General features: G+C 44.8%; 1 protein-coding gene across 11 annotated transcripts in view; it reads left to right on the plus strand.

The window, feature by feature from the left end:
• The window catches only part of LOC121577696 (liprin-alpha-4), a 163,153-nt gene that overhangs the window by 97,126 nt on the left and 42,895 nt on the right, over window positions 1-23,132 (plus strand). The window contains exon 1 of one of the 11 annotated variants that reach the window (XM_045223937.1): window positions 4,333-4,636. The exons of the other annotated variants lie outside the window; for them this stretch is intronic. Within the exon in view, the coding sequence (XP_045079872.1) occupies window positions 4,574-4,636 (63 nt within the window). The 5' untranslated portion in view covers window positions 4,333-4,573. Of the gene's footprint in view, window positions 1-4,332; window positions 4,637-23,132 lie in introns of those variants that run through there. 11 annotated transcript variants of the gene reach the window in all.

Below are 23,132 nucleotides of genomic sequence, written 5' to 3' on the forward strand. Positions count from 1 at the left end.
ACTGGTGCACTTCACAAAATAGATGGCATCATGAGGAAGGAAAATTATGTGGATATATTGAAGCAACATCTCAAGACATCAGTCAGGAAGTTAAAGCTTGGTCCAAATGGACAATACTTCCAAAGTTGTGGCAAAATGGTTTAAGGACAACAAAGTCAAGGTATTGGAGTGGCCATCACAAAGCCCTGACCTCAATCCTATAGAAAATGTGTGAGCAGAACTGAAAAGGCGTGTGCGAGCAAGGAGGCCTACAAACCTGACTCAGTTACACCAGCTCTGTCAGGAGGAATGGGACAAAATTCACCCAACTTATTATGGGAAGCTTGTGGAAGGCTACCCAAAACTTTTGACCCAAGTTAAAAAATTTAAAGGCAATGCTACCAAATACTAATTGAGTGTATGTAAACTTCTGACCCACTGGGAATGTGATGACATAAATAAAAGCTGAAACAAATCATTCTCTCTACTATTTTTCTGACATTTCATATTCTTAAAATAAAGTGGTGATCCTAACTGACGTAAAACAGGGAATTGTTACTAGGATTAAATGCCAGGAATTGTTAAAAACTGAGTTTAAATGTATTTGGCTAAGGTGTATGTAAACTTCCGACTTCAACTGTATATATACACATACATATATATACATACATATACATATCATTAAAAAAATTATTTCCCTTGAATACTTTCCAACCCCACCACCCCTTCCCTAATTGGAGTAAACAACATTTTACGTCATTTAGCAGGCGCTCTTATCCAGAGCGACTTACAGGAGCAATTAGGGTTAAGTACCTTGCTCAAGGGCACATCGACAGATTTTTCACCTAGTCGGCTCGGTGATTAGAACCAGCAACCTTTCGGTTACTGGCACAACGCTCTTAACCATTAAGCTTAGGCCTCTACTTCCAGCTTATACATACTATATACATTTTATGGACACAGTCAATTTTACAATAATTATATTTTGTTTGTTTTTTACTCCTGAACTTCCTCTACCCTCAACCTCTCCGATCATTTTCATGATGTCCATTCAGTTTGCTTCTATATGCCATATCTTTCTAACTGTGCTCTTTCACAAAAGCTCTCAACCTATAACCTATATACTTATTATGGACACAGTAATATGTTCTTGCTCTAAAAGATATGCAAGCACATTAGTCTTTTCATTTTCTGTCATGGTATCTACACACACGGTATTGTACAGTCAATGACAGGTGTGCAGAGCAGGGTGTGCGTCGGATCAGTCAGATAAGCAGACCGACGGTCAACATCGCCCCACATCAGCTCCGCTAATCCGCCCCCTCTGCACTCAGCTAATGAGGTAACTAGCTACCGCTCACACCTAGCATCCTAGCCTCCACCACTAACAGCTACCTCTCACACCTAGCATCCTAGCCTCCACCACTAACAGCTACCACTCACACCTAGCATCCTAGCCTCCACCACTAACAGCTACCGCTCACACCTAGCATCCTAGCCTCCATCACTAACAGCTACCGCTCACACCTAGCATCCTAACCTCCATCACTAACAGCTACCGCTCATACCTAGCATCCTAGCCTCCAACACTAACAGCTATTGCTCTCTGTACAGTGCCTTATAAAAGTATTCATCCCCCTTGGCGTTTTTCCTATTTTGTTGCATTACAACCTGTAATTTAAATGGATTTTTATTTGGATTTCATGTAATGGACATACACAAATTAGTCCAAATTGGTGAAGTGAAATGAAAAAAATAACTTGTTTCAAAAAAATAATAACGGAACAGTGGTGTGTGCAGATGTATTCACCTCCTTTGCTATGAAGCCCCTAAATAAGATCTGGTGCAACCAATTACCTTCAGAAGTCACATAATTAGTTAAATAAAGTCCACCTGTGTGCAATCTAAGTGTCACATAATCTCAGTATATATACACCTGTTCTGAAAGGCCCCAGAGTCTGTAACACCACTAAGCAAGGGGCACCATCAAGCAAGCGGCACCATGAAGACCAAGGTGCTCTCCAAACAGTTCAGGGACAAAGTTGTGGAGAAGTACAGATCAGGGTTGGGTTATAAAAAAAATATCAGAAACTTTGAACATCCCACGGAGTACCATTAAATCCATTATTAAAATATTGAAAGAATATGGCACGACAACAAACCTGCCAAGAGAGGCCCGCCCACCAAAACTCACGGACCAGGCAAGGAGGGCATTAATCAGAGAGGCAACAAAGAGACCAAAGATAACCCTGAAGGAGCTGCAAAGCTCCACAGCGGAGATTGGAGTATCTGTCCTTAGGACCACTTTAAGCCGTACACTCCACAGAGCTGGGCTTTACGGACGAGTGGCCAGAAAAAAGCTATTGCTTAAAGAATAAAATAAGCAAACACGTTTGGTTTTCGCCAAAAGCCATGTGGAAGACTCCCCAAACATATGGAAGAAGGTACTCTGGTCAGATGAGACTAAAATTGAGCTTTTTGACAATCAAGGAAAACGCTATGTCTGGCGCAAACCCAACACCTCTCATCACCCCGAGAACACCATCCCCACAGTGAAGCATGGTGGTGGTGGCAGCATCATGCTGTGGGGATGTTTTTCATCGGCAGGGACTGGGAAACTGGTCAGAATTGAAGGAATGATGGATGGCGCTAAATATAAGGAAATTCTTGAGGGAAACCTGTTTCCATCTTCCAGAGATTTGAGACTTTGACGGAGGTTCACCATCCAGCAGGACAATGACCCTAAGCATACTGCTAAAGCAACACTCAAGTGGTTTATGGGGAAACCTTTAAATGTCTTAGAATGGCCTAGTCAAAGCCCAGACCTCAATCCAATTGAGAATCTGTGGTATGACTTAAAGATTGCGGAACCCATCCAACTTGAAGGAGCTGGAGTAGTTTTGCCTTGAAGAATGGGCAAAAATCCCATTGGCTAGATGTGCCAAGCTTATAGAGACATACCCCAAGAGATTTGCAGCTGTAATTGCTGCAAAAAGGGGCTCTACAAAGTATTGACTTTGGGGGGGGTGAACAGTTATGCATACTCAAGTTTTCTGTTTTTTTGTCTTATTTCTTGTTTGTTTCACAAGAAAAAATATTTTGCATCTTCAAAGTGGTAGGCATGTTGTGTAAATCAAATGATACAAACCCCCCCAAAAAATCCATTTTAATTCCAGGTTGTAAGGCAACAAAATAGGAAAAATGCCAAGGGGGGTGAATACTTTCGCAAGCCACTGTATGTTGTTGGCAACATCTCATCCATCTCACCCCTCTCAAATCTCCCTCCTCTCATGTCCCTCACCCTCAGTCCTCAGCCCTCCCCATACAGCGGGCATAGTTGTTATTCTCAATCTGGGAAATCCCTGCTTTTTATGTATGTGCTGTGAGGTTCTGAGCACACCTCCATTTATAGATATATCAGAGAGAGAGAGAGGATAGAAAGAGAAAATGTGTATGTGTGTGTGTGTGTGTGTTAGAGAGACAGAGAATAGTATTTTGTGCTGATAAACCCCTTAGTGAGGAGTTGTATTGGTAGTCTGTCAGTTGTGAATACAAAAGGCTGATCTGGCAGTACGATTGGAACTAAAATGGGTCACCAATCTAAGAAATTGAGGTAATTATCTGATTGATTACTAAGCGAGTGACATCGTTACTTTAAGCTAGGTGATGCCAGTGAACATGCACACTTCTGTTTTAACCATGCATTCAACAGTAAAGCCAAGTTCGAACCCATGCCGGGTCGGACTGGCCACCTGGCATTTCGGGCAAACGGCAGATGGGCTGGTCCATTTTTAGCCCAGTGGGCCTGTCTAACTTGGGGGGGGTTTTGCGCAAAATTATCATTATCTGGCAAAAAATGAGGGCCAATGTGGGGGCCGGTGTGTTTGAAAAGGCCAGAGACGATTGCTGGTCCAAATCCACACCTGAACCCATGGACATATCGCTCTTTAAAGAGCAACATTTTGTGTTCTCCCAGGTGCTGGTTTCTCTGTGGAATGTGAGTTAGTAATTCTTGTGAGACTTGGGAGATGAGAGGTAGAGAGAAAGAGGAGGGAGAGGGTGAGGGAAAGAGAGAGTGTGTTTGTGAACAGGTGGCCACACAGCCCCCCAGCGGTCCTCTAAGTCCAACCCTGTCCCAGTCAGCTGACCACTCACTACACACCTCTCCCATATCTCTCTCCCCTCCCTCCCTCTCTCTCTTTCTCTCTCTCTATTTCTATACTGTATCACAACAACCCATATTTAGTGCAGCCCTGCCTCAACCATGCCCCCCCCCCTCTCTCTCTCTCTCTCGCTCTCTCTCTCCTCCCTCATTCTGTCTCCCCTTCTACCTCTCCCTCTACTCCTGCCCCCCTCCCTCCATCTCTCTGCTGTAGCCCATGCTGTAGGCTGTTGTTGTAGCAGAAGAGTAGTGTAGCGCTGTCGTTCGTCCCAGCAGAGAGTAGACAGACCAGCAGAGGAACCTACTTTATTCCAACCAGGCTCACTGTCACACAGCAGGGATTTAGGAGCATAGGAGACAAACGGTCTCTCTCTCTTCTCTCTCTCTCTGGGCTTGGTTGGTCTGTTTTGGGATCTGATATGATATTCCATCATGAATCCGACAGTGAAGATCCATCTTCAGAATGGGATCCACTTTAACACCTACATGTACCAGGTAGGGATTCATTTTAGCACCGACATGTACAAGGTAGGGACCCACTTTACATTTACATTTTACATTTTAGTCATTTAGCAGACGCTCTTAACCAGAGCGACTTACAGGAGCAATTAGGGTCAAGTGCCTTGCTCAAGGGCACATTAACGTCATTTAGCAGACGCTCTTAGCCAGAGCGACTCACAAATTGGTACGTTCACCCTATAGCCAGTGGGATAACCACTTTACAATTTGGGGGGGTTAGAAGGATTACTTTATCCTATCCCAGGTATTCCTTAAAGAGGTGGGGTTTCAAATGTCTCCGGAAGGTGGTGAGTGACTCCGCTGTCCTGGCGTCGTGAGGGAGCTTGTTCCACCATTGGGGTGCCAGAGCAGCGAACAGTTTTGACTGGGCTGAGGGGGGAGCTATGCTTCCGCAGAGGAAGGGAGCCAGCAGGCCAGAGGTGGATGAACGCAATGCCCTCGTTTGGGTGTAGGGACTGATCAGAGCCTGAAGGTACAGAGGTGCCGTTCCCCTCACTGCTCCATAGGCAAGCACCATGGTCTTGTAGCGGATGCGAGCTTCAACTGGAAGCCAGTGGAGTGTGCGGAGGAGGGGGTGACGTGAGAGAACTTGGGAAGGTTGAACACCAGACGGGCTGCGGCATTCTGGATGAGTTGTAGGGGTTTAATGGCACAGGCAGGGAGGCCAGCCAACAGCGAGTTGCAGTAGTCCAGACGGGAGATGACAAGTGCCTGGATTAGGACCTGTGCCGCTTCTTCTGTAAGGCAGGGTCGTACTCTCCGAATGTTGTAGAGCATGAACCTGCAGGAGCGGGTCACCGCCTTGATGTTGGCGGAGAACGACAGGGTGTTGTCCAGGGTCACGCCTAGGCTCTTCGCACTCTGGGAGGAGGACACAGCGGAGTTGTCAACCGTGATGGCGAGATCATGGAACGGGCAGTCCTTCCCCGGGAGGAAGAGCAGCTCCGTCTTGCCAGGGTTCAGCTTGAGGTGGTGATCCGTCATCCATACTGATATGTCTGCCAGACATGCAGAGATGCGATTCGCCACCTGGTTATCAGAAGGGGAAAGGAGAAGATTAGTTGTGTATCGTCAGCGTAGCAATGATATGAAAGGCCATGTGAGGATATGACAGAGCCAAGTGACTTGGTGTATAGGGAGAAAAGGAGAGGGCCTAGAACTGAGCCCTGGGGACACCAGTGGTGAGAGCGCGTGGTGCGGAGACAGCTTCTCGCCACGCCACTTGGTAGGAGCGACCGGTCAGGTAGGACGCAATCCAGGAGTGAGCCGCGCCGGAGATGCCCAGCTCGGAGAGGGTGGAGAGGAGGATCTGATGGTTCACAGTATCAAAGGCAGCAGACAGGTCTAGAAGGACAAGAGCAGAGGAGAGAGAGTTAGCTTTAGCAGTGCGGAGAGTCTCCGTGACACAGAGAAGAGCAGTCTCAGTTGAATGACCAGTCCTGAAACCTGATTGGTTTGGATCAAGAAGGTCATTCTGAGAGAGATAGCAAGAGAGTTGGCTAAAGACGGCACGCTCAATAGTTTTGGAAAGAAAAGAAAGAAGGGATACTGGTCTGTAGTTGTTGACATCAGTGGGGTCGAGTGTTGGTTTTTTGAGAAGGGGAGCAACTCTCGCTCTCTTGAAGACGGAAGGGACATGACCAGCGGTCAAGGATGAGTTGATCAGCGAGGTGAGGTAGGGGAGAAGGTCACCGGAGATGGTCTGGAGAAGAGAGGAGGGGATGGGGTCAAGCGGGCAGGTTGTTGGGCGGCCTGCAGTCACAAGTCGCAGGATTTTATCTGGAGAGAGAGGGGAGAAAGAAGTCAGAGCATAGGGTAGGGCAGTGTGAGCAGGACCAACAGTGTCATTAGACTTAACAAACGAGGATCGGATGTCGTCAACCTTCTTTTCAAAGTGGTTGGACGAAGTCATCCACGAGAGAGAGGAGGAGGGGGAGGGAGGATTCAGGAGGGAGGAAAATGTGGCAAAAGAGCTTCCTAGGGTTAGAGGCAGATGCTTGGAATTTAGAGTGGTAGAAGGTGGCCTTAGCAGCAGAAACAGATGAAGAAAATGTAGAGAGGAGGGAGTGAAAAGAAGCCAGGTCGGCAGGGAGTTTAGTTTTCTTCCATTTCCGCTCCGCTGCCCGGAGCTCTGTTCTGTGAGCTCGCAATGAGTCATCAAGCCACGGAGCTGGAGGGGAGGGCCGAGCCGGCCGGGAGGATAGGGGACACAGAGAGTCAAAGGATGCAGAAAGGGAGGAGAGGAGGGTTGAGGAGGCAGAATCAGGAGATTGGAGGGAGAAGGATTGAGCAGAGGGAAGAGATGATAGGATGGAAGAGGAGAGAGTAGTGGGAGAGAGAGAGCGAAGGTTGCGGCGGCGCATTACCATCTGTGTAGGGGCAGAGTGAGTAGTGTGGGAGGAGAGCGAGAGAGAAAAGGAAACAAAGTAGTGGTCAGAGACTTGGAGGGGAGTTGCAGTGAGATTAGTAGAGGAGCAGCATCTAGTGAAGATGAGGTCAAGCGTATTGCCTGCCTTGTGAGTAGGGGGGACGGTGAGAGGGTGAGGTCAAAAGAGGAGAGGAGTGGAAAGAAGGAGGCAGAGAGAAATGAGTCAAATGTGGACATAGGGAGGTTGAAATCCCCCAAAACTGTGAGGGGTGAGCCATCCTCAGGGAAGGAACTTATCAAGGCGTCAAGCTCATTGATGAACTCTCCAAGGGAACCTGGAGGGCGATAGATGACAAGGATATTAAGCTTAAATGGGCTAGTGACTGTGACAGCATGGAATTCAAATGAGGAGATAGACAGATGGGTTAGGGGAAAAATTGAGAATGTCCACTTGGGAGAGATGAGGATTCCTGTACCACCACCCCTCTGACCAGATGCTCTCGGGGTATGTGAGAACACATGGTCAGACGAGGAGAGAGCAGTAGGAGTAGCAGTGTTTTCAGTGGTGATCCATGTTTCCGTCAGCGCCAGGAAGTCGAGGGACTGGAGGTTGGCATAGGCTGGGATGAAGTCAGCTTTGTTGGCAGCAGAACGGCAGTTCCAGAGGCTGCCTGCGACCTGGAACTCCACGTGAGTGGTGCGTGCAGGGACCACCAGGTTAGAGAGGCAGCAGCCACGCGGTGTGGTGCGTTTGTGTAGCCTGTGCAGAGAGGAGAGAACAGGGATAGGCAGAGGCATAGTTGACAGGCTGTAGCAAATGGCTACAAAAATGCAGAGGAGATCGGAATGAAATGAGCTGAGCATCTGGGAGCGGAGAGAGCAGGACCTCCCTCACCAAAACTTCTACCTCAGAAACTAAAATTGTTTCACTGAACCACCCGAACAAAAACTCTCCCAACTTCCACCTTTAGAAATCAGAATTGTTGTGAACCACAGCGGTTCAATGTTTAAAGGAATAGACTCAACCCACTTTATTCAACTATGACACCATAGCTAACTAGCAAGCTAGCATCCAATAACAATAACACACCGTATAGCACCAACACTTGGTCACAACAAACCACCAATAGTGTGATAACACACTAAACAGATCATTCGTGTCTGTGTCAAGTTCCTTTCATGACACAGCAATGATTAGACATTGGCTAGCTAGGACAAGTATATTGTATTTAGCTACTACCGTACAGTTAAGCTGGTAGTAGCTAATCCAGCTAGCAATGGCCACTGTGTTGACTTTGTTTGAAGAACGGCTAGCTGGCTAGCTTCGTGCTACACCCGGCACACAATGGCTATTGTGTTGACTCTAACTCAGTTCGAAAAACGGCTAGGTAGCTCGCTTCGTGCTACAGCCGGCACTGCCAGGACACAGTAACTACCCACAACAACCCACGATGCTTAGCTATGACGCCGTAGCTAACCTGCAAGCTAGCATCCATTAACACACAATTTAGCATCAATACTTGGTTACGACAAACTGCCAAAAGTGTGTTAGCACACTAAACAGATAATTCAAGTCCGTGTCTAGTTCCTTTCATAACGCATAACGCAGCAAAAATTAAACGTTGGCTAGGACTACATTAACATTTGGAAACAGCTCTCCAGCGTTGCTAATCGATACCAGTAGCTACCCGCTAGCTAGCTAGCCTCGTGCTTTGATACTAACCTACAATTACCTACGGAAACCTACAATAACAACAATACTAACCTATAGTAAATACAATACCTAACTACAGCTAACTACCTACCTACGTTGGCTAGGACTACATTAACATTTGGAAACAGCTCTCCAGCGTTGCTAATCGATACCAGTAGCAACCCGCTAGCTAGCTAGCCTCGTGCTTCGATACTAACCTACAATTACCTACGGAAACCTACAATAACAACAATACTAACCTATAATAAATACAATACCTAACTACAGCTAACTACCTACCTACGATCTAAAACATGGTTAAGCTTTACTCAACACCATATGAGAAGCTTACCTCCTGCTTACCTCCAGCTAGAGAGGTAAGCAGGAGGTAACGCCTTCATGTACCAGGTAGGGATCTAATCACATGGATCACTTATGGGACCACTAGAAACCGTACATAACTGTGTGTATGGCATTGATTATGGTGTGTGTATGTATGTATCGTGTGTGGCTCAGTTGGTAGAGCACGGCACTTGCAACGCCAGGGTTATGGGTTTGATTCCCACGGGGGACCAGTATGGAAATGTAGGCACTCACTACTGTAAATCGCTCTGGATTAGAGCGTCTGCTAAATGACTAAAATGTTTTTTAAATGTATGCCTCCGAGTCTGGTCAAGCACATGTCTGTGTTCATCACTACAGCTCACACTCATGTCCCCCCTTCCCCTACTCACCTCCCCGCCCAGCCTCTCCCCTCTCACTAACGTTGTTTTCAGGCAATGGAAAACGTTTTCAGATCAATGGTGTGAAGTGAATTCAGAATATGAGGTATACAATATTTACTGAAAAGTTTTTTACTTTTGAGGCACTAAGGCAGGAGGCACAGCAGACAGCCTCTCTCCCAGGGAAACGTTTTGATTGGCCACTGTGGCTGCCTGCCATTCTGCAGCATTCAAACTTCAGGTTTTTGAAGCTGAGTCTGTCTCTGCCTTATTTGATGGGGAGTTACTGTTACAAATAGTGTGTGTGTCAGTGTTTGTGTGTGTGTGTGTGGGTCAGTGTCGCTGTGTGTGTGTCGATGTCGGTGTGTGTGTCAGTTTCCTTTAGCAGTAGAGATAAAGGCCCTGGCGTGCGTGCGTGCGTGTGCTGTGATAAAGCAGACTGCTTGTGTTTCAGACAGACTGAAGCGATTCTACAGAAACTCTTTATGCTTCTCCTCTTAACTGTCCCCAGAGAGAGCATTCTCTCTATCTCTCCCCTTTTTTCTTCATTTCTCCCTCTTCCCCTCTCTCTTTTCTCTAGCCCTCCCTCTCCCCCTCTTTTTCTCTGTGATCCTGTACAGAGAGAGGAGTGCATGTTTTGTTTTTCTTTAATGAAGAAGACATGAGGACATGAATGGATGCTATTCTGGGCTCAGCCATGAAATAGGCACGGGATGCAGAGAGAGAGATGGAGAAAGAAAGAAAAGTTTGGTAATTTTAGGGGATTTGGCACTTCTATGTATGCATGGACAGAGAGCGCAAAACAGAGAGAAAGAGGAGTGGGAGAGAGAGATGAGATGAGAGAGAGGGGGAGAGAAGGAGAGGGAGAGAGATAAGAGCGAGAGGGGGGAAAGAAGGAGAGAGAGAGGAAGGGAGCAAAAGAGAGGGAGCAAGAGAAAGAGGGGAAGGCTGTGTTGTTGCCAGCTCTTTTCACTGCAGTCAGAATGCTGTCATGCAGACTGTCCCTGCATCTGTTTGAAATTCTTAAAGTATGAAGCAGGCTTTTATGCAGTGTCTCACTCAGCACTTACTATGACAATGTGACTTTTAAGCATATCATCTTTGGCACATAATTGCCATGCATCCGTAAGGCCTCCCTTACTATGTGGTGTGTGTTTAAATCATCTTTCTATTCACACCTGTCAGTGTATCAGATAAAGGAGCTTGTTCTTAATTAACACCTAGCTGAAACAGCCTGGTCTCCCCCCCAGACACACACTCATTCTAACACCTCACTTTAGATAAAGCTTTCTTAATCCGTCTTAAAGTGTGTGCTTCAGTTCCCATTTACCCAACTGTCTGAACCAGGAATATTTCTCTCTCTAGCTTCTCTCCATACAGTGTCTCTCTCTCTGACTGTCCTCTCCTCTCTGCCTGTCAATAGGATTGCTGGGTATTTTCAGACTCCTTCGTTGTTTTCTCAGTCTCACAGGAGTGATGGTAGCTTCTCTGTGGTGCTGTTGTTACAGTACAGTATGCTTCAGTTAATGCCTAGTTTGAGTCATGATGCTCATGCTGAATGTTCATTCATCATTTCACTGAGCCTGACTGTCTCGGCCGTGAAGCATTATCACAAGCTGTGTGTTCCCTGAGGACTGTTGTTATTCAGTCTTTCATACAGTGAAGATACACTTGAAGCAGAGTTCTGATTTCACTTTATACAGAGATTGCTACTGTCAGTTCTTCTCACATGGTTCTTCTCTCTATTTTAATTCTACTCCCAGAGTTGTAGAGTCAGTAGTTGTGGTCTGTGATATGAGTATCATTATGTCAGTAATGGTTGTGCCTGAGGAGCTGAGGAGTGCTGTAGTCAGCTTCCCATGTGAGGGAGGCCCATAGAGCTGTCACACTGGGAGAGAGCCACCATGCTGTGTGTGTGAGTAAGTGTGTCAGTGTGTGTGTGTGTGTGTGTGTGTGTGTGTGGAAGTTTTTCTGCTATGTTAGACACTTTCCTAATGATGTGTTGTCATGGCAATGACAGATGTGTGCAGGCAGGAGCTGCGGTTGAGAGTTAGTCACAGCCAATCAAAAGCCAACACCAGGGCAAGGTGTCGTCGCCGAGTATCACAGTTTGTGTGTGTGTTAGAGTGTGTGTGTGTGTGTGTGTGTGTGAAGGGCTGGCACAATTACCGTATAACCGTGTAACCGACAGTTATGAATGAAGACCGTCATGAAAATAAAATAACCGTCATAACCGTTTTTTTGGAACGAACAGCTGACTGAAGACGAGATGGCCGGGCATTCGTGAGGTTGAGTCCGTTACTGCGGTAACACGGACTCTTAACAATGTGATGAAACTTTGTTGTTCCTCGCTGAAACAAACAGGGTGTTGTAGCAAACGTATCTTCAGTTGCCAAAGCAACACCCCCCACAATGCAGCAGCACACATAGAAATATAATGAATAGAACAGGCTTGACACCACTAACCCTGGCAATTTCATTATATTTCTATAGCAGCACATGCAGTCAGGAGTGGAGGAGAGGAGAAAATGTGCGTCAAAAAAAATTCCGTCACAGCCCTGTGCGTGTTTGTGTGTGTGTGTTTTCCATCACAGAGGACTTCTATGGCATGTTACAAAATCATTTGGGGAAGTGTTGGGGCCACAAATATATTGTGCTTTTTTTTCCAACAATCCATGTTTCATAAAAACTGGAGGCCTATGTTTTTATGTTCTCAAAGAGCCTTGCAGACAAGGAGTCATGTCATGTCTGTCATTCACACGGACTAAACATATTGCATACCAGGATGCTTGATTAAAGGCAATCTGTTTCTTATACATGATGTGTCTGATTTATCATTATCAACCTCTCTCTCCCCCCCCTCTCCCTCTCGCTCCCTCTCCCTCTTCCTCTCCCATCTCAGTGGTAGAGTTTCTCAGCCCTGATATCTGACTCTCCTTAAGGAAGCAGTCGTTCAGTGCTCCCTATCTCTTTCTCTCCTCCTGTCCTCCTTCCTCCATCCCTTTATTCTCTGCTCATTTCACTCTAAGGGTTCTATTTTAACAAACCTAACGTAATGGTATCTAAGTGCTGGCGGTAGCGCTATAGGTCCAGGGGTGTGTCATAAATATTTATTTGCTATTTTCACAGCCGTTATTATGAACGCAATAGCTGGCGGTAGTGTGAAAGGGCTGGGTTTTGATGAATAACCAAGTTGTAGGTGTGATGAGGGCTTGGCCACTCACTGGCCAATCAACGCGTCCCATGGCTTAATACTGCATGCGTTTGTCTCAAACTCTGTAGATTATTTACGGTCTTTGCATTGTCATCAACTCCAATTCGGCTGGGGGCATGGAATATTCTCGTCATAGTCCATTGTGGTTGATACTACAGTTGATTAAATAGCATAGGCTAAAGTAACGAGTGATTTCAACAGTACAAAACATTTAAAAAATCCAGTGTTTGGCGTGTTGTCAGTCAACATTGTGGTGATTGGCTTCAACAAGTATAGGCCTTTATGCATCACACTTCTCCTCAAATAATAAATACTAGGCACCCTCCCGTAAATTGTATTGTGTGAGGCACGTTGTCAATAAGCAAAATATAGCCCAGGCCTACTGTTGATATGGCGTTATAGGACTGAACATTTTGAATAGCCTACAGTATGTTTGGAGGAGCACGCTTTGGAAATGGGGATGGATATATACAGTGGGGGGAAAAAGTATTTAGTCAGCCACCAATTGTGCAAGTTCTCCCACTTAAAAAGATGAGAGAGGCCTGTAATTTTCATCATAGGTACACATCAACTATGACAGACAAAATGAGGAAAAAAAATCCAGAAAATCACATTGTAGGATTTTTTATGAATTTATTTGCAAATTATGGTGGAAAATAAGTATTTGGTCAATAACAAAATGTTCTCAATACTTTGTTGTATACCCTTTGTTGGCAATGACACAGGTCAAACGTTTTCTGTAAGTCTTCACAAGGTTTTCACACACTGTTGCTGGTATTTTGGCCCATTCCTCCATGCAGATCTCCTCTGGAGCAGTGATGTTTTGGGGCTGTCGCTGGGCAACACGGACTTTCAACTCCCTCCAAAGATTTTCTATGGGGTTGAGATCTGGAGACTGGCTAGGCCACTCCAGGACCTTGAAATGCTTCTACGAAGCCACTCCTTCGTTGCCCGGGCGGTGTGTTTGGGATCATTGTCATGCTGAAAGACCCAGCCACGTTTCATCTTCAATGCCCTTGTTGATGGAAGGGGGTTTTCACTCAAAATCTCACGATACATGGCCCCATTCATTCTTTCCTTTACACGGATCAGTCGTCCTGGTCCCTTTGCAGAAAAACAGCCCCCAAAGCATGATGTTTCCACCCCCCATGCTTCACAGTAGGTATGGTGTTCTTTGGATGCAACTCAGCATTCTTTGTCCTCCAAACACAACGAGTTGAGTTTTTACCAAAAAGTTATATTTTGGTTTCATCTGACCATATGACATTCTCCCAATCCTCTTCTGGATCATCCAAATGCACTCTAACAAACTTCAGACGGGCCTGGACATGTACTGGCTTAAGCAGGGGGACACGTCTGGCACTGCAGGATTTGAGTCCCTGGCGGCGTTGTGTGTTACTGATGGTAGGCTTTGTTACTTTGGTCCCAGCTCTCTGCAGGTCATTCACTAGGTCTCCCCCGTGTGGTTCTGGGATTTTTGCTCACCGTTCTTGTGATCATTTTGACCCCACGGGGGTGAGATCTTGCGTGGAGCCCCAGATCGAGGAGATTATCAGTGGTCTTGTATGTCTTCCATTTCCTAATAATTGCTCCCACAGTTGATTTCTTCAAACCAAGCTGCTTACCTATTGCAGATTCAGTCTTCCCAGCCTGGTGCAGGTCTACAATTTAGTTTCTGGTGTCCTTTGACAGCTCTTTGGTCTTGGCCATAGTGGAGTTTGGAGTGTGACTGTTTGAGGTTGTGGACAGGTGTCTTTTATACTGATAACAAGTTCAAACAGGTGCTATTAATACAGGCAACGAGTGGAGGACAGAGGAGCCTCTTAAAGAAGAAGTTACAGGTCTGTGAGAGCCAGAAATCTTGCTTGTTTGTAGGTGACCAAATACTTATTTTCCACCATAATTTGCAAATAAGTTCATTAAAAATCATACAATGTGATTTTCTGGAAAAAAAATTCTCAATTTGTCTGTCATAGTTGACGTGTACATATGATGAAAATTACAGGCCTCTCTCATCTTTTTAAGTGGGAGAACGTGCACAATTGGTGGCTGACTAAATATTGTTTTCCCCCACTGTATATATAAAGTCCAAAAGTTATGGGCGGAGTTAGAAAGTTGGCTGTCAGAAGTTTTACAATCTACATTTAATTTTAATTTGTCTATCTGTATATTTCAAGACATGGCATATCAGGGTGCGGTTCGACAATATTATTTTTGTCACTTATATTGAAGAAGCTATTACTTAAATACTGGAAGTCAAAGGATACTCCAACTTTAAGAGAATGGAAGAATCAAATGCTTTATTTTTTAAATATTAAAGAAAACTTTGGCTACAGACATAAACAATATAGCACAATCTGAAGCCATATGGGGCAGAGTCTTGCAAGCATTGGAAACAACCAATGGCTGAAACCAATGGCTTATGTTATTTTTTTTCTTTACTCATATTTTTATGTTTTGACTGTTGTGCAATAGTCATGTCGAGTCTTGTGGATCTATGTATGTCTAAATGTTTAATTAATTGTGGGAAAACTAAATAAAATCTTACAAAAAAAGGAAATGGGGATGGATAGAAGCCGAATGGAGTATGCACTGCAGGTAGGTCAATGTGAATAATGCAAACACATGTCGGCAAAAGCCTCACGACTCGTAAATGATCTAGACCATTTAGAAGCCTTTTATGGATGGACTACTTGGCTAATGCATGGCCAGGATAAGAAAGACACCAGACGTGTTACTGTTGAACCAGCTTTCGTTATAGTAGGGTAAGGGTAGCCTACTATAAGGGCTTGTTTTTTAATCAAATGAAACATAAAACAAGCAATTGTTACAGGAGAATGCATACAGCCTACATGGAGGGTTTTTTATGCACATCCAAAATAATAATAGGAACTTTTAAGCACATACAAAATATTATGTGCTTAAAATAAACCATGATTTGGCCTCATTTTTGGGGTCATGGCTAGAAGGGGTCCAGCTTTGTCAAATTAACGTCAGATTTGACTTTTCGTAGCAGGTTAGGATAATTAACATAGCAGGTTAGGATAATTAGGTTAAGGTTAGGAAAAGGGTTGGGGTTAGGTAAAATGCAAAAACATTCCTTCTAACCATGACAGGGAATTTCTTTAGCTGGCTCCTCAAGAAATGCTGACAGAAGCTAAACGTGAGTTGGGTTGGGGGTGTGGTTTGAAGTGAGTGTTTCTTGGGTGTATACTTGCCACCACCAAGATACACCCATCTGTCAGAACCTTGCCCGCAGCTGTTTTCCACCACTCAATCACAACAAACAAACCTCCTTCAGGTTGAGTTCAATAACTACAGGCAGATAGATGTATGGTGAGATGCCGGAGGAAGCTTTGAATAGGTCAGTAGCCTACAAAGTAATATGAGAAGAATGCAATTGCTGAATTTATGTAGATATTCTAAACAAAGTGTTTTGATAACTTACAAATATAGTAACAGGTCCTGTACCCAAGAAAGCAAAGGTAACTGAACTAAATGACTATCGCCCCGTTGCTCTCACCTCTGTCATCATGAAGTGCTTTGAGAGACTAGTCAAGGATCATATCACCTCTACCTTACCTGTCACCCTAGACCCACTTCAATTTGCTTACCGCCCCAATAGATCCACAGACGATGCAATCGCCATCACACTGCACAATCCCATCTGGACAAGAAGAATACCTATGTAAGAATGCTGTTCATTGACTATAGCTCAACATTCAACACCATAGTACCCTCCAAGCTCATCATTAAGCTCCCCCAGGTGGTGAAGGTAGGAAACAACATCTCCACTTCGCTGATCGTCAACACTGGGGCCCCACAAGGGTGCGTGCTCAGCCCCCTCCTGTACTCCCTGTTCACCCATGACTGCGTGGCCAAGCACGCCTCCAACTCAATCATGAAGTTTGCAGACGACACAACAGTAGTAGGCTTGATTACCAACAATGATGAGACCGCCTACAGGGAGGTGGTGAGGGCTCTGGGAGTGTGGTGCCAGGAAAATAACCTCTCACTCAACGTCAACAAAACAAAGGAGATGATCGTGGACTTCAGGATACAGCAGAGGGTTCACCCCCCTATCCACATTGATGGGACCGCAGTGGAGAAGGTGGAAAGCTTCAAGTTCCTTGGCGTACACATCACTGACAAACTGAAATGGTCCACCCATGCAGTGTGGTGAAGAAGGCGCCATGCAGTGTGGTGAAGAAGGCGCAACAGAGCCTCTTTGGCTTGGCACCTAAAACCCTCACAAACTTTTACAGATGCACAATTGAGAGCATCCTGTCGGGCTGTATCACCGCCTGGTATGGCAACTGCACCGCCCACAACCGCAGGGCTCTCCAGAGGGTGGTGCGGTCTGCCAAACGCATTACCGGGGGCAAACTACCTGCCCTCCAAGACACCTACAGCACCCAATGTCACAGGAAGGCCAAAAAGATCATCAAGGACATCAACCACCCGAGCCACTGCCTGTTCACCCCGCTATCATCCAGAAGGCGAGGTCAGAACAGGTGCATCAAAGCTGGGACCAAGAGAATGAAAAACTGCTTCTATCTCAAGGCCATCAGACTGTTAAATAGCCATCACTAGCACATTAGAGGCTGCTGCTGCCTATTGAAATCACTGGCCACTTTAAGAAATGGAACACTAGTCACTTTAATAATGTTTACATATCTTGCACTACTCATCTCATATGTATATAGTGTATTCTATTCTATAATATACTACTGTGTCTTAGTCCATGCCGCTCTGTCATTGCTTGTCCATATATGTATATACAGTGGGGAAAAAAAGTATTTAGTCAGCCACCAATTGTGCAAGTTCTCCCACTTAAAAAGATGAGAGAGGCCTGTAATTTTCATCATAGGTACATGTCAACTATGACAGACAAAATGAGAAAAAAAAATCCAGAAAATCACATTGTAGGATTTTTTATGAATTTATTTGCAAATTATGGTGGAAAATAAGTATTTGGTCAATAACAAAAGTTTCTCAATACTTTGTTATATACCCCTTGTTGGCAATGACACAGGTCAAACATTTTCTGTAAGTCTTCACAAGGTTTTCACACACTGTTGCTGGTATTTTGGCCCATTCCTCCATGCAGATCTCCTCTAGAGCAGTGATGTTTTGGGGCTGTCGCTGGGCAACACTGGACTTTCAACTCCCTCCAAAGATTTTCTATGGGGTTGAGATCTGGAGACTGGCTAGGCCACTCCAGGACCTTGAAATGCTTCTTACGAAGCCACTCCTTTGTTGCCCGGGCGGTGTGTTTGGGATCATTGTCATGCTGAAAGACCCAGCCACGTTTCATCTTCAATGCCCTTGCTGATGGAAGGAGGTTTTCACTCAAAATCTCCGATACATGGCCCCATTCATTCTTTCCTTTACACGGATCAGTCGTCCTGGTCCCTTTGCAGAAAAACAGCCCCAAAGCATGAAGTTTCCACCGCCATGCTTCACAGTAGGTATGGTGTTCTTTGGATGCAACTCAGCATTCTTTGTCCTCCAAACACGATGAGTTGAGTTTTTACCAAAAGTTATATTTTGGTTTCATCTGACCATATGACATTCTCCCAATCCTCTTCTGGATCATCCAAATGCACTCTAGCAAACTTCAGACGGGCCTGGACATGTACTGGCTTAAGCAGGGGGACACGTCTGGCAATGCAGGATTGAGTCCCTGGCGGAGTAGTGTGTTACTGATGGTAGGCTTTGTTACTTTGGTCCCAGCTCTCTGCAGGTCATTCACTAGGTCCCCCCGTGTGGTTCTGGGATTTTTGCTCACCGTTCTTGTGATCATTTTGACCCCACGGGGGTGAGATCTTACGTGGAGCCCCAGATGGAGGGAGATTATCAGTGGTCTTGTATGTCTTCCATTTCCTAATAATTGCTCCCACAGTTGATTTCTTCAAACCAAGCTGCTTACCTATTGCAGATTCAGTCTTCCCAGCCTGGTGCAGGTCTACAATTTTGTTTCTGGTGTCCTTTGACAGCTCTTTGGTCTTGACCATAGTGGAGTTTGGAGTGTGACTGTTTGAGGTTGTGGACAGGTGTCTTTTATACTGATAACAAGTTCAAACAGGTGCCATTAATACAGGTAACAAGTGGAGGACAGAGGAGCCTCTTAAAGAAGAAGTTACAGGTCTGTGAGAGCCAGAAATCTTGCTTGTTTGTAGGTGACCAAATACTTATTTTCCACCATAATTTGCAAATAAATTCATTAAAAATCCTACAATGTGATTTTCTGGATTTTTTTTTCTCAATTTGTCTGTCATAGTTGACGTGTACCTATGATGAAAATGACAGGCCTCTCTCATCTTTTTAAGTGGGAGAACTTGCACAATTGGTGGCTGACTAAATACTTTTTTTCCCCACTGTATTCTTAAATTACATTCCTTACTAGATTTGTGTATTGGGTATATGTTAGATATTACTGCACTGTCGGAGCTAGAAGCACAAGTATTACGCTACACCCGCAATAACATCTGCTAAACACGTGTATGTGACAAATAAAATTTGATTTGTAGAATAAACAACCCTTTACATAATACCATAGAAGCAGTGTTCTGCTAATATAACAATGTGCATCTTTCACCTTTCATTGCCATTCCCAGCCGATACAGATACTGTGCCTATCGGTATTTTGTCTGGTGGTAATGGGGCTACCTTGGCAAACATGTCAGAGTGGTCATACCTTCCTGTGTGGTGTCCCGTATACAACAGGAATTCCCTGATCCTGGTGCAGAATACACAGGTTTTCTCCCTCCCCATATTGACTGATACCGTCAATTCAATAATAAAGAAAGACAATACAAGTGAAAGTTGTGTCTAGTAAAATGTTAATGCTGAGTGCTAGGTATCTCTCTATTCAGAGATGTCAGTATGAAGCCAGTCTGTAGGTCAGGACTCAAATCACATAATCTTGCAAGTCTCCAAGTGTCGGCTCCATAGATGCATCCGTGAACACACAAATAAGACCAAAAGGCAAATTTTTGTTTTCATGAATTTTTACGATATAGCCATATTTGGCTGCGGTAACTAGTGGAAACCCTAATTCTATGCTTAACAGATGAAGTAGACTGACTATAGCTCCAAATTGGATTAGATTCAGGATGGTGATGCAGTTTGTTGTTCCTAGTTCACTCTATTAGTCAGACTCAGACATTAGTTAGTTACCACCATATCTGCATCCATTATTTAGTTTTGCCCTAGACAATACAAGTTAGACCTACGAACTAACTTGCAAATCTGACTTGTAGGCTAACGTTAGCTAGCTAGCTAGCTAGCCTGCCTCACTAGCATTATCAAATGATAATGTTACATAACCAGCAGTATCTAGACAATGCACAATAAACTTGTATGCGCTACGACCTAACTAAGTTGTAATGATGTAGCTAGCTATCTAGTTATCTAGCTATGCTAACGTTAGCTAGCCTGCCTCGCTAGCATTATAACATGATAATGTTACATAACCAGCAGTATCAGACAATGCACAATAAACTTGTATGAACTACGACCTAACTACGTTGCAATGAGGTAGTTCTCTAACTAGTTATCTAGCTAGCTACGCTAACATTCGCTAGCTTGCCTCGCTAGTTAACGTTAGCTAGCCTGCCTCGGTAGCATTATCAAATGATAACGTTACATAACCAGCAGTATCTAGACAATACACAAACTTGTATGAGCTACGACCTAACTAAGTTGCAATGAGGTAGCTAGCTAGCTAGTTATCTACCTAGCTACGCTAACATTCGCTAGCTTGCCTCGCTAGCTTGCCTCGCTTGCTAACATTAGCTAGCCTGCCTCGGCAGCATTATCAAATGATAACATTACATAACCAGCAGTATCTAGACAATACACAATAAACTACGACCTAACTAAGTTGTAATGAGGTAGCTAGCTGCCTCGCTTTATCAAAAGACAGCTACTTACCTAACCAGCAATAACGTTATCTAACGTTGTTAGCTAAGTTATACCAGAGAGGTCATTATATCTCTGGTTATACTCAACACCGCTGGTCGTTGCACACCGGATCCCCATTCAATGGGCGGATTCGATTATGCTGAGCCATGGTGCACCGGTCTAATGGGAAAAAGCGGTGAGCGGAGTTGAGCAGTTGGAAATCCCGCTCATCGCTCATGGAGCGGCACTCCCTCCATGTCCTTTTCTACCTCTCCGCTAAAAACCGTTCCACGCTCACAGGGGGGAAAAAACTCCCGCTCCAAATTCACTCCATTCATTAAAATTACAATTTAACTGTCTGTGGCTTAAAGCTCATGCGATGGTGCCTGGAGAGCAGGCCAGCAGCGGAGAATATCCTCTCCACACTTGCAGAGCCACTGGGGATGCTAAACACCCTTTTGGCCACTGTTGCCAGGCTGGGCAGAGATGCAGAGTTTGTAATTATTTTGTATATATATACTGTAAGTAGGCCTAAAGATTTTTAGGCAAAATAACCCAAAACGGAAATCTCCTTGAACGTGGGAATATGGCGGGTAGGAGCGTTGTGCCAGTAACCAAAAGGTTGCTGGATCGAATCCCCGAGCTGACCAGGTAAAAAATCTGTCGTTCTGCCCCTGAGCAAGGCAGTTAACCCACTGTTCCCCGGGCGCCGAAGACGTGGATGTCGATTAAGGCATCCTCTCTGATTCAGAGGGGTTGGGTTAAATGCGGAAGACACATTTCAGTTTAATGCATTCATGACTAGGTATCCCCCTTTCCCCCTATTGGGCCAAAATCAATTATTGCCTATTGTATAGATAATAGAATGAAAATGAACTAAACGTTTAAGAGATCAGATTTTTAGTTTATAAATACTTTGCTACAGTGACACACTTAGTTATCTACCCACCTCATTCCTTTCTTTTGTTCCTTTCTTTTAACATGTGCACATAGTAATACTTTTTGGATTTCAGATTCCACAATGATTCCGCACTCCCTCTCTTGCTCTTGGTCCTCATCTTTGTAAGTCACCTTGATTTAGCACCTGTGTGTTTTATCAGTTTCTTTATGAAAATATTGAGCAAACTCCATGACAGTAGCTAAAGCAAAGGGCTATTAGCAGCACACAAGTAGACTACAAATGGGGCGGGCATGCCCTGAGCTCGTGAAGTGAGCGCTACTGGAACGAAATTGGAGCAGGGAGAAGGCCAACGCTCCAGCCTTTGGGAATCTCGCTCCGCGCTCCTCATTCCGCTCCAGCCAAGCTCCGCTCACATACTCTGGCGTTGAGGGAGGACCGTCCTTCTCAAATCGAACAGTAATCTGTGTCGCTCGGTCATGTTGCAATCACTTTTGTATGTGAAAACACAGAATCCTACTCACGTGCTAATTACGTCACTTTTGTTTTGAGCCAACTTGGACATGGGCTTTGAACGGGGCAGCTAGCTCACACCCGGGAGGCAGCCCAGGTCCAAAACGAATGCAAGCAAAACACCCCTCAATGAAGGGAAGCGAAGTGAGCGGAGGGGCGATTTGCACATGGAGCTTGGCAAAAGGGGTCATAATTTGTTTACATATTTGTAATTCAAACCCAACCTTCATTAGCTCCCTGTGACGACGCACTGAGGTTCCAAACTCTGTTTTAGACGAGACTGACTTTTTGACCAAATTATCCTATTTACACTTTGTAGTACATTTTGACAATATTGTAATGACCCAGCTGGGTCATAAAGTAAAAGAGAGACGGGCACCAGGTGTACAGGCAGAACACAGGTTTATTCCTAAATGGGCTATTGTTCAGGCCACAACCCACGCCGCTAAACCTCAAACATACACAAATAGAACATGTCAAATCAAGGGTCCCGAACAGAAGAGAGAGAGATGAGACCGTAACCCCTATTTAATCATTCCCAAAATCCCGCGGGATTACCCATCATACCCCCCAACCTTTCCATCTGTCCTGGCATATTTAACCCCTGCTAGTACCCATGAGAACGATAACACATCCATGAACACAGAACACAATACAGGGTCGTTACAATATAATACATGTTTCTGGCTCATATCAATGCCACATAGGCCATTTTCAAAGGGATTAGTTGCTTTTTAGGGGCAGTCGCTCTTTAAATATCCTGACCAGCGAATACTGAAATTGGCACTTTGGCGCACGTTTTTAAGAACAGACCTCAGATATTGCCATTCCTCCCACCTCAGCACAAGTGAGCTCATATAAGACAGGTAAATTACCAATCCTGGTGCTAGGGATTGAAAATAGAAGAGCGCTGGCATTAACAGGTCGAAATTGCAAACAATCTAGCGTTTGACAGTTGTGCTGGCTTAAGACCAGCCGAAAATAGAGCCCTAAGTGTCACTCAGCCATAGATAGAGTTAGAGAGAGAGAGTGTGTGTGTGTGCTTTAGTGCATCCTTGTTTGAGAAAAAGTGCTGATTGTGGAGCAGTCTTTAAAAAGAGAACAATGTGTAAGTCCCTCCTGAGGCTGGGCTTTATTGTGATTGACAGTTCCAGCA

The sequence above is a fragment of the Coregonus clupeaformis genome, chromosome 12 (assembly GCF_020615455.1).
Source record: "Coregonus clupeaformis isolate EN_2021a chromosome 12, ASM2061545v1, whole genome shotgun sequence".
Lineage (NCBI taxonomy): Eukaryota > Metazoa > Chordata > Actinopteri > Salmoniformes > Salmonidae > Coregonus > Coregonus clupeaformis.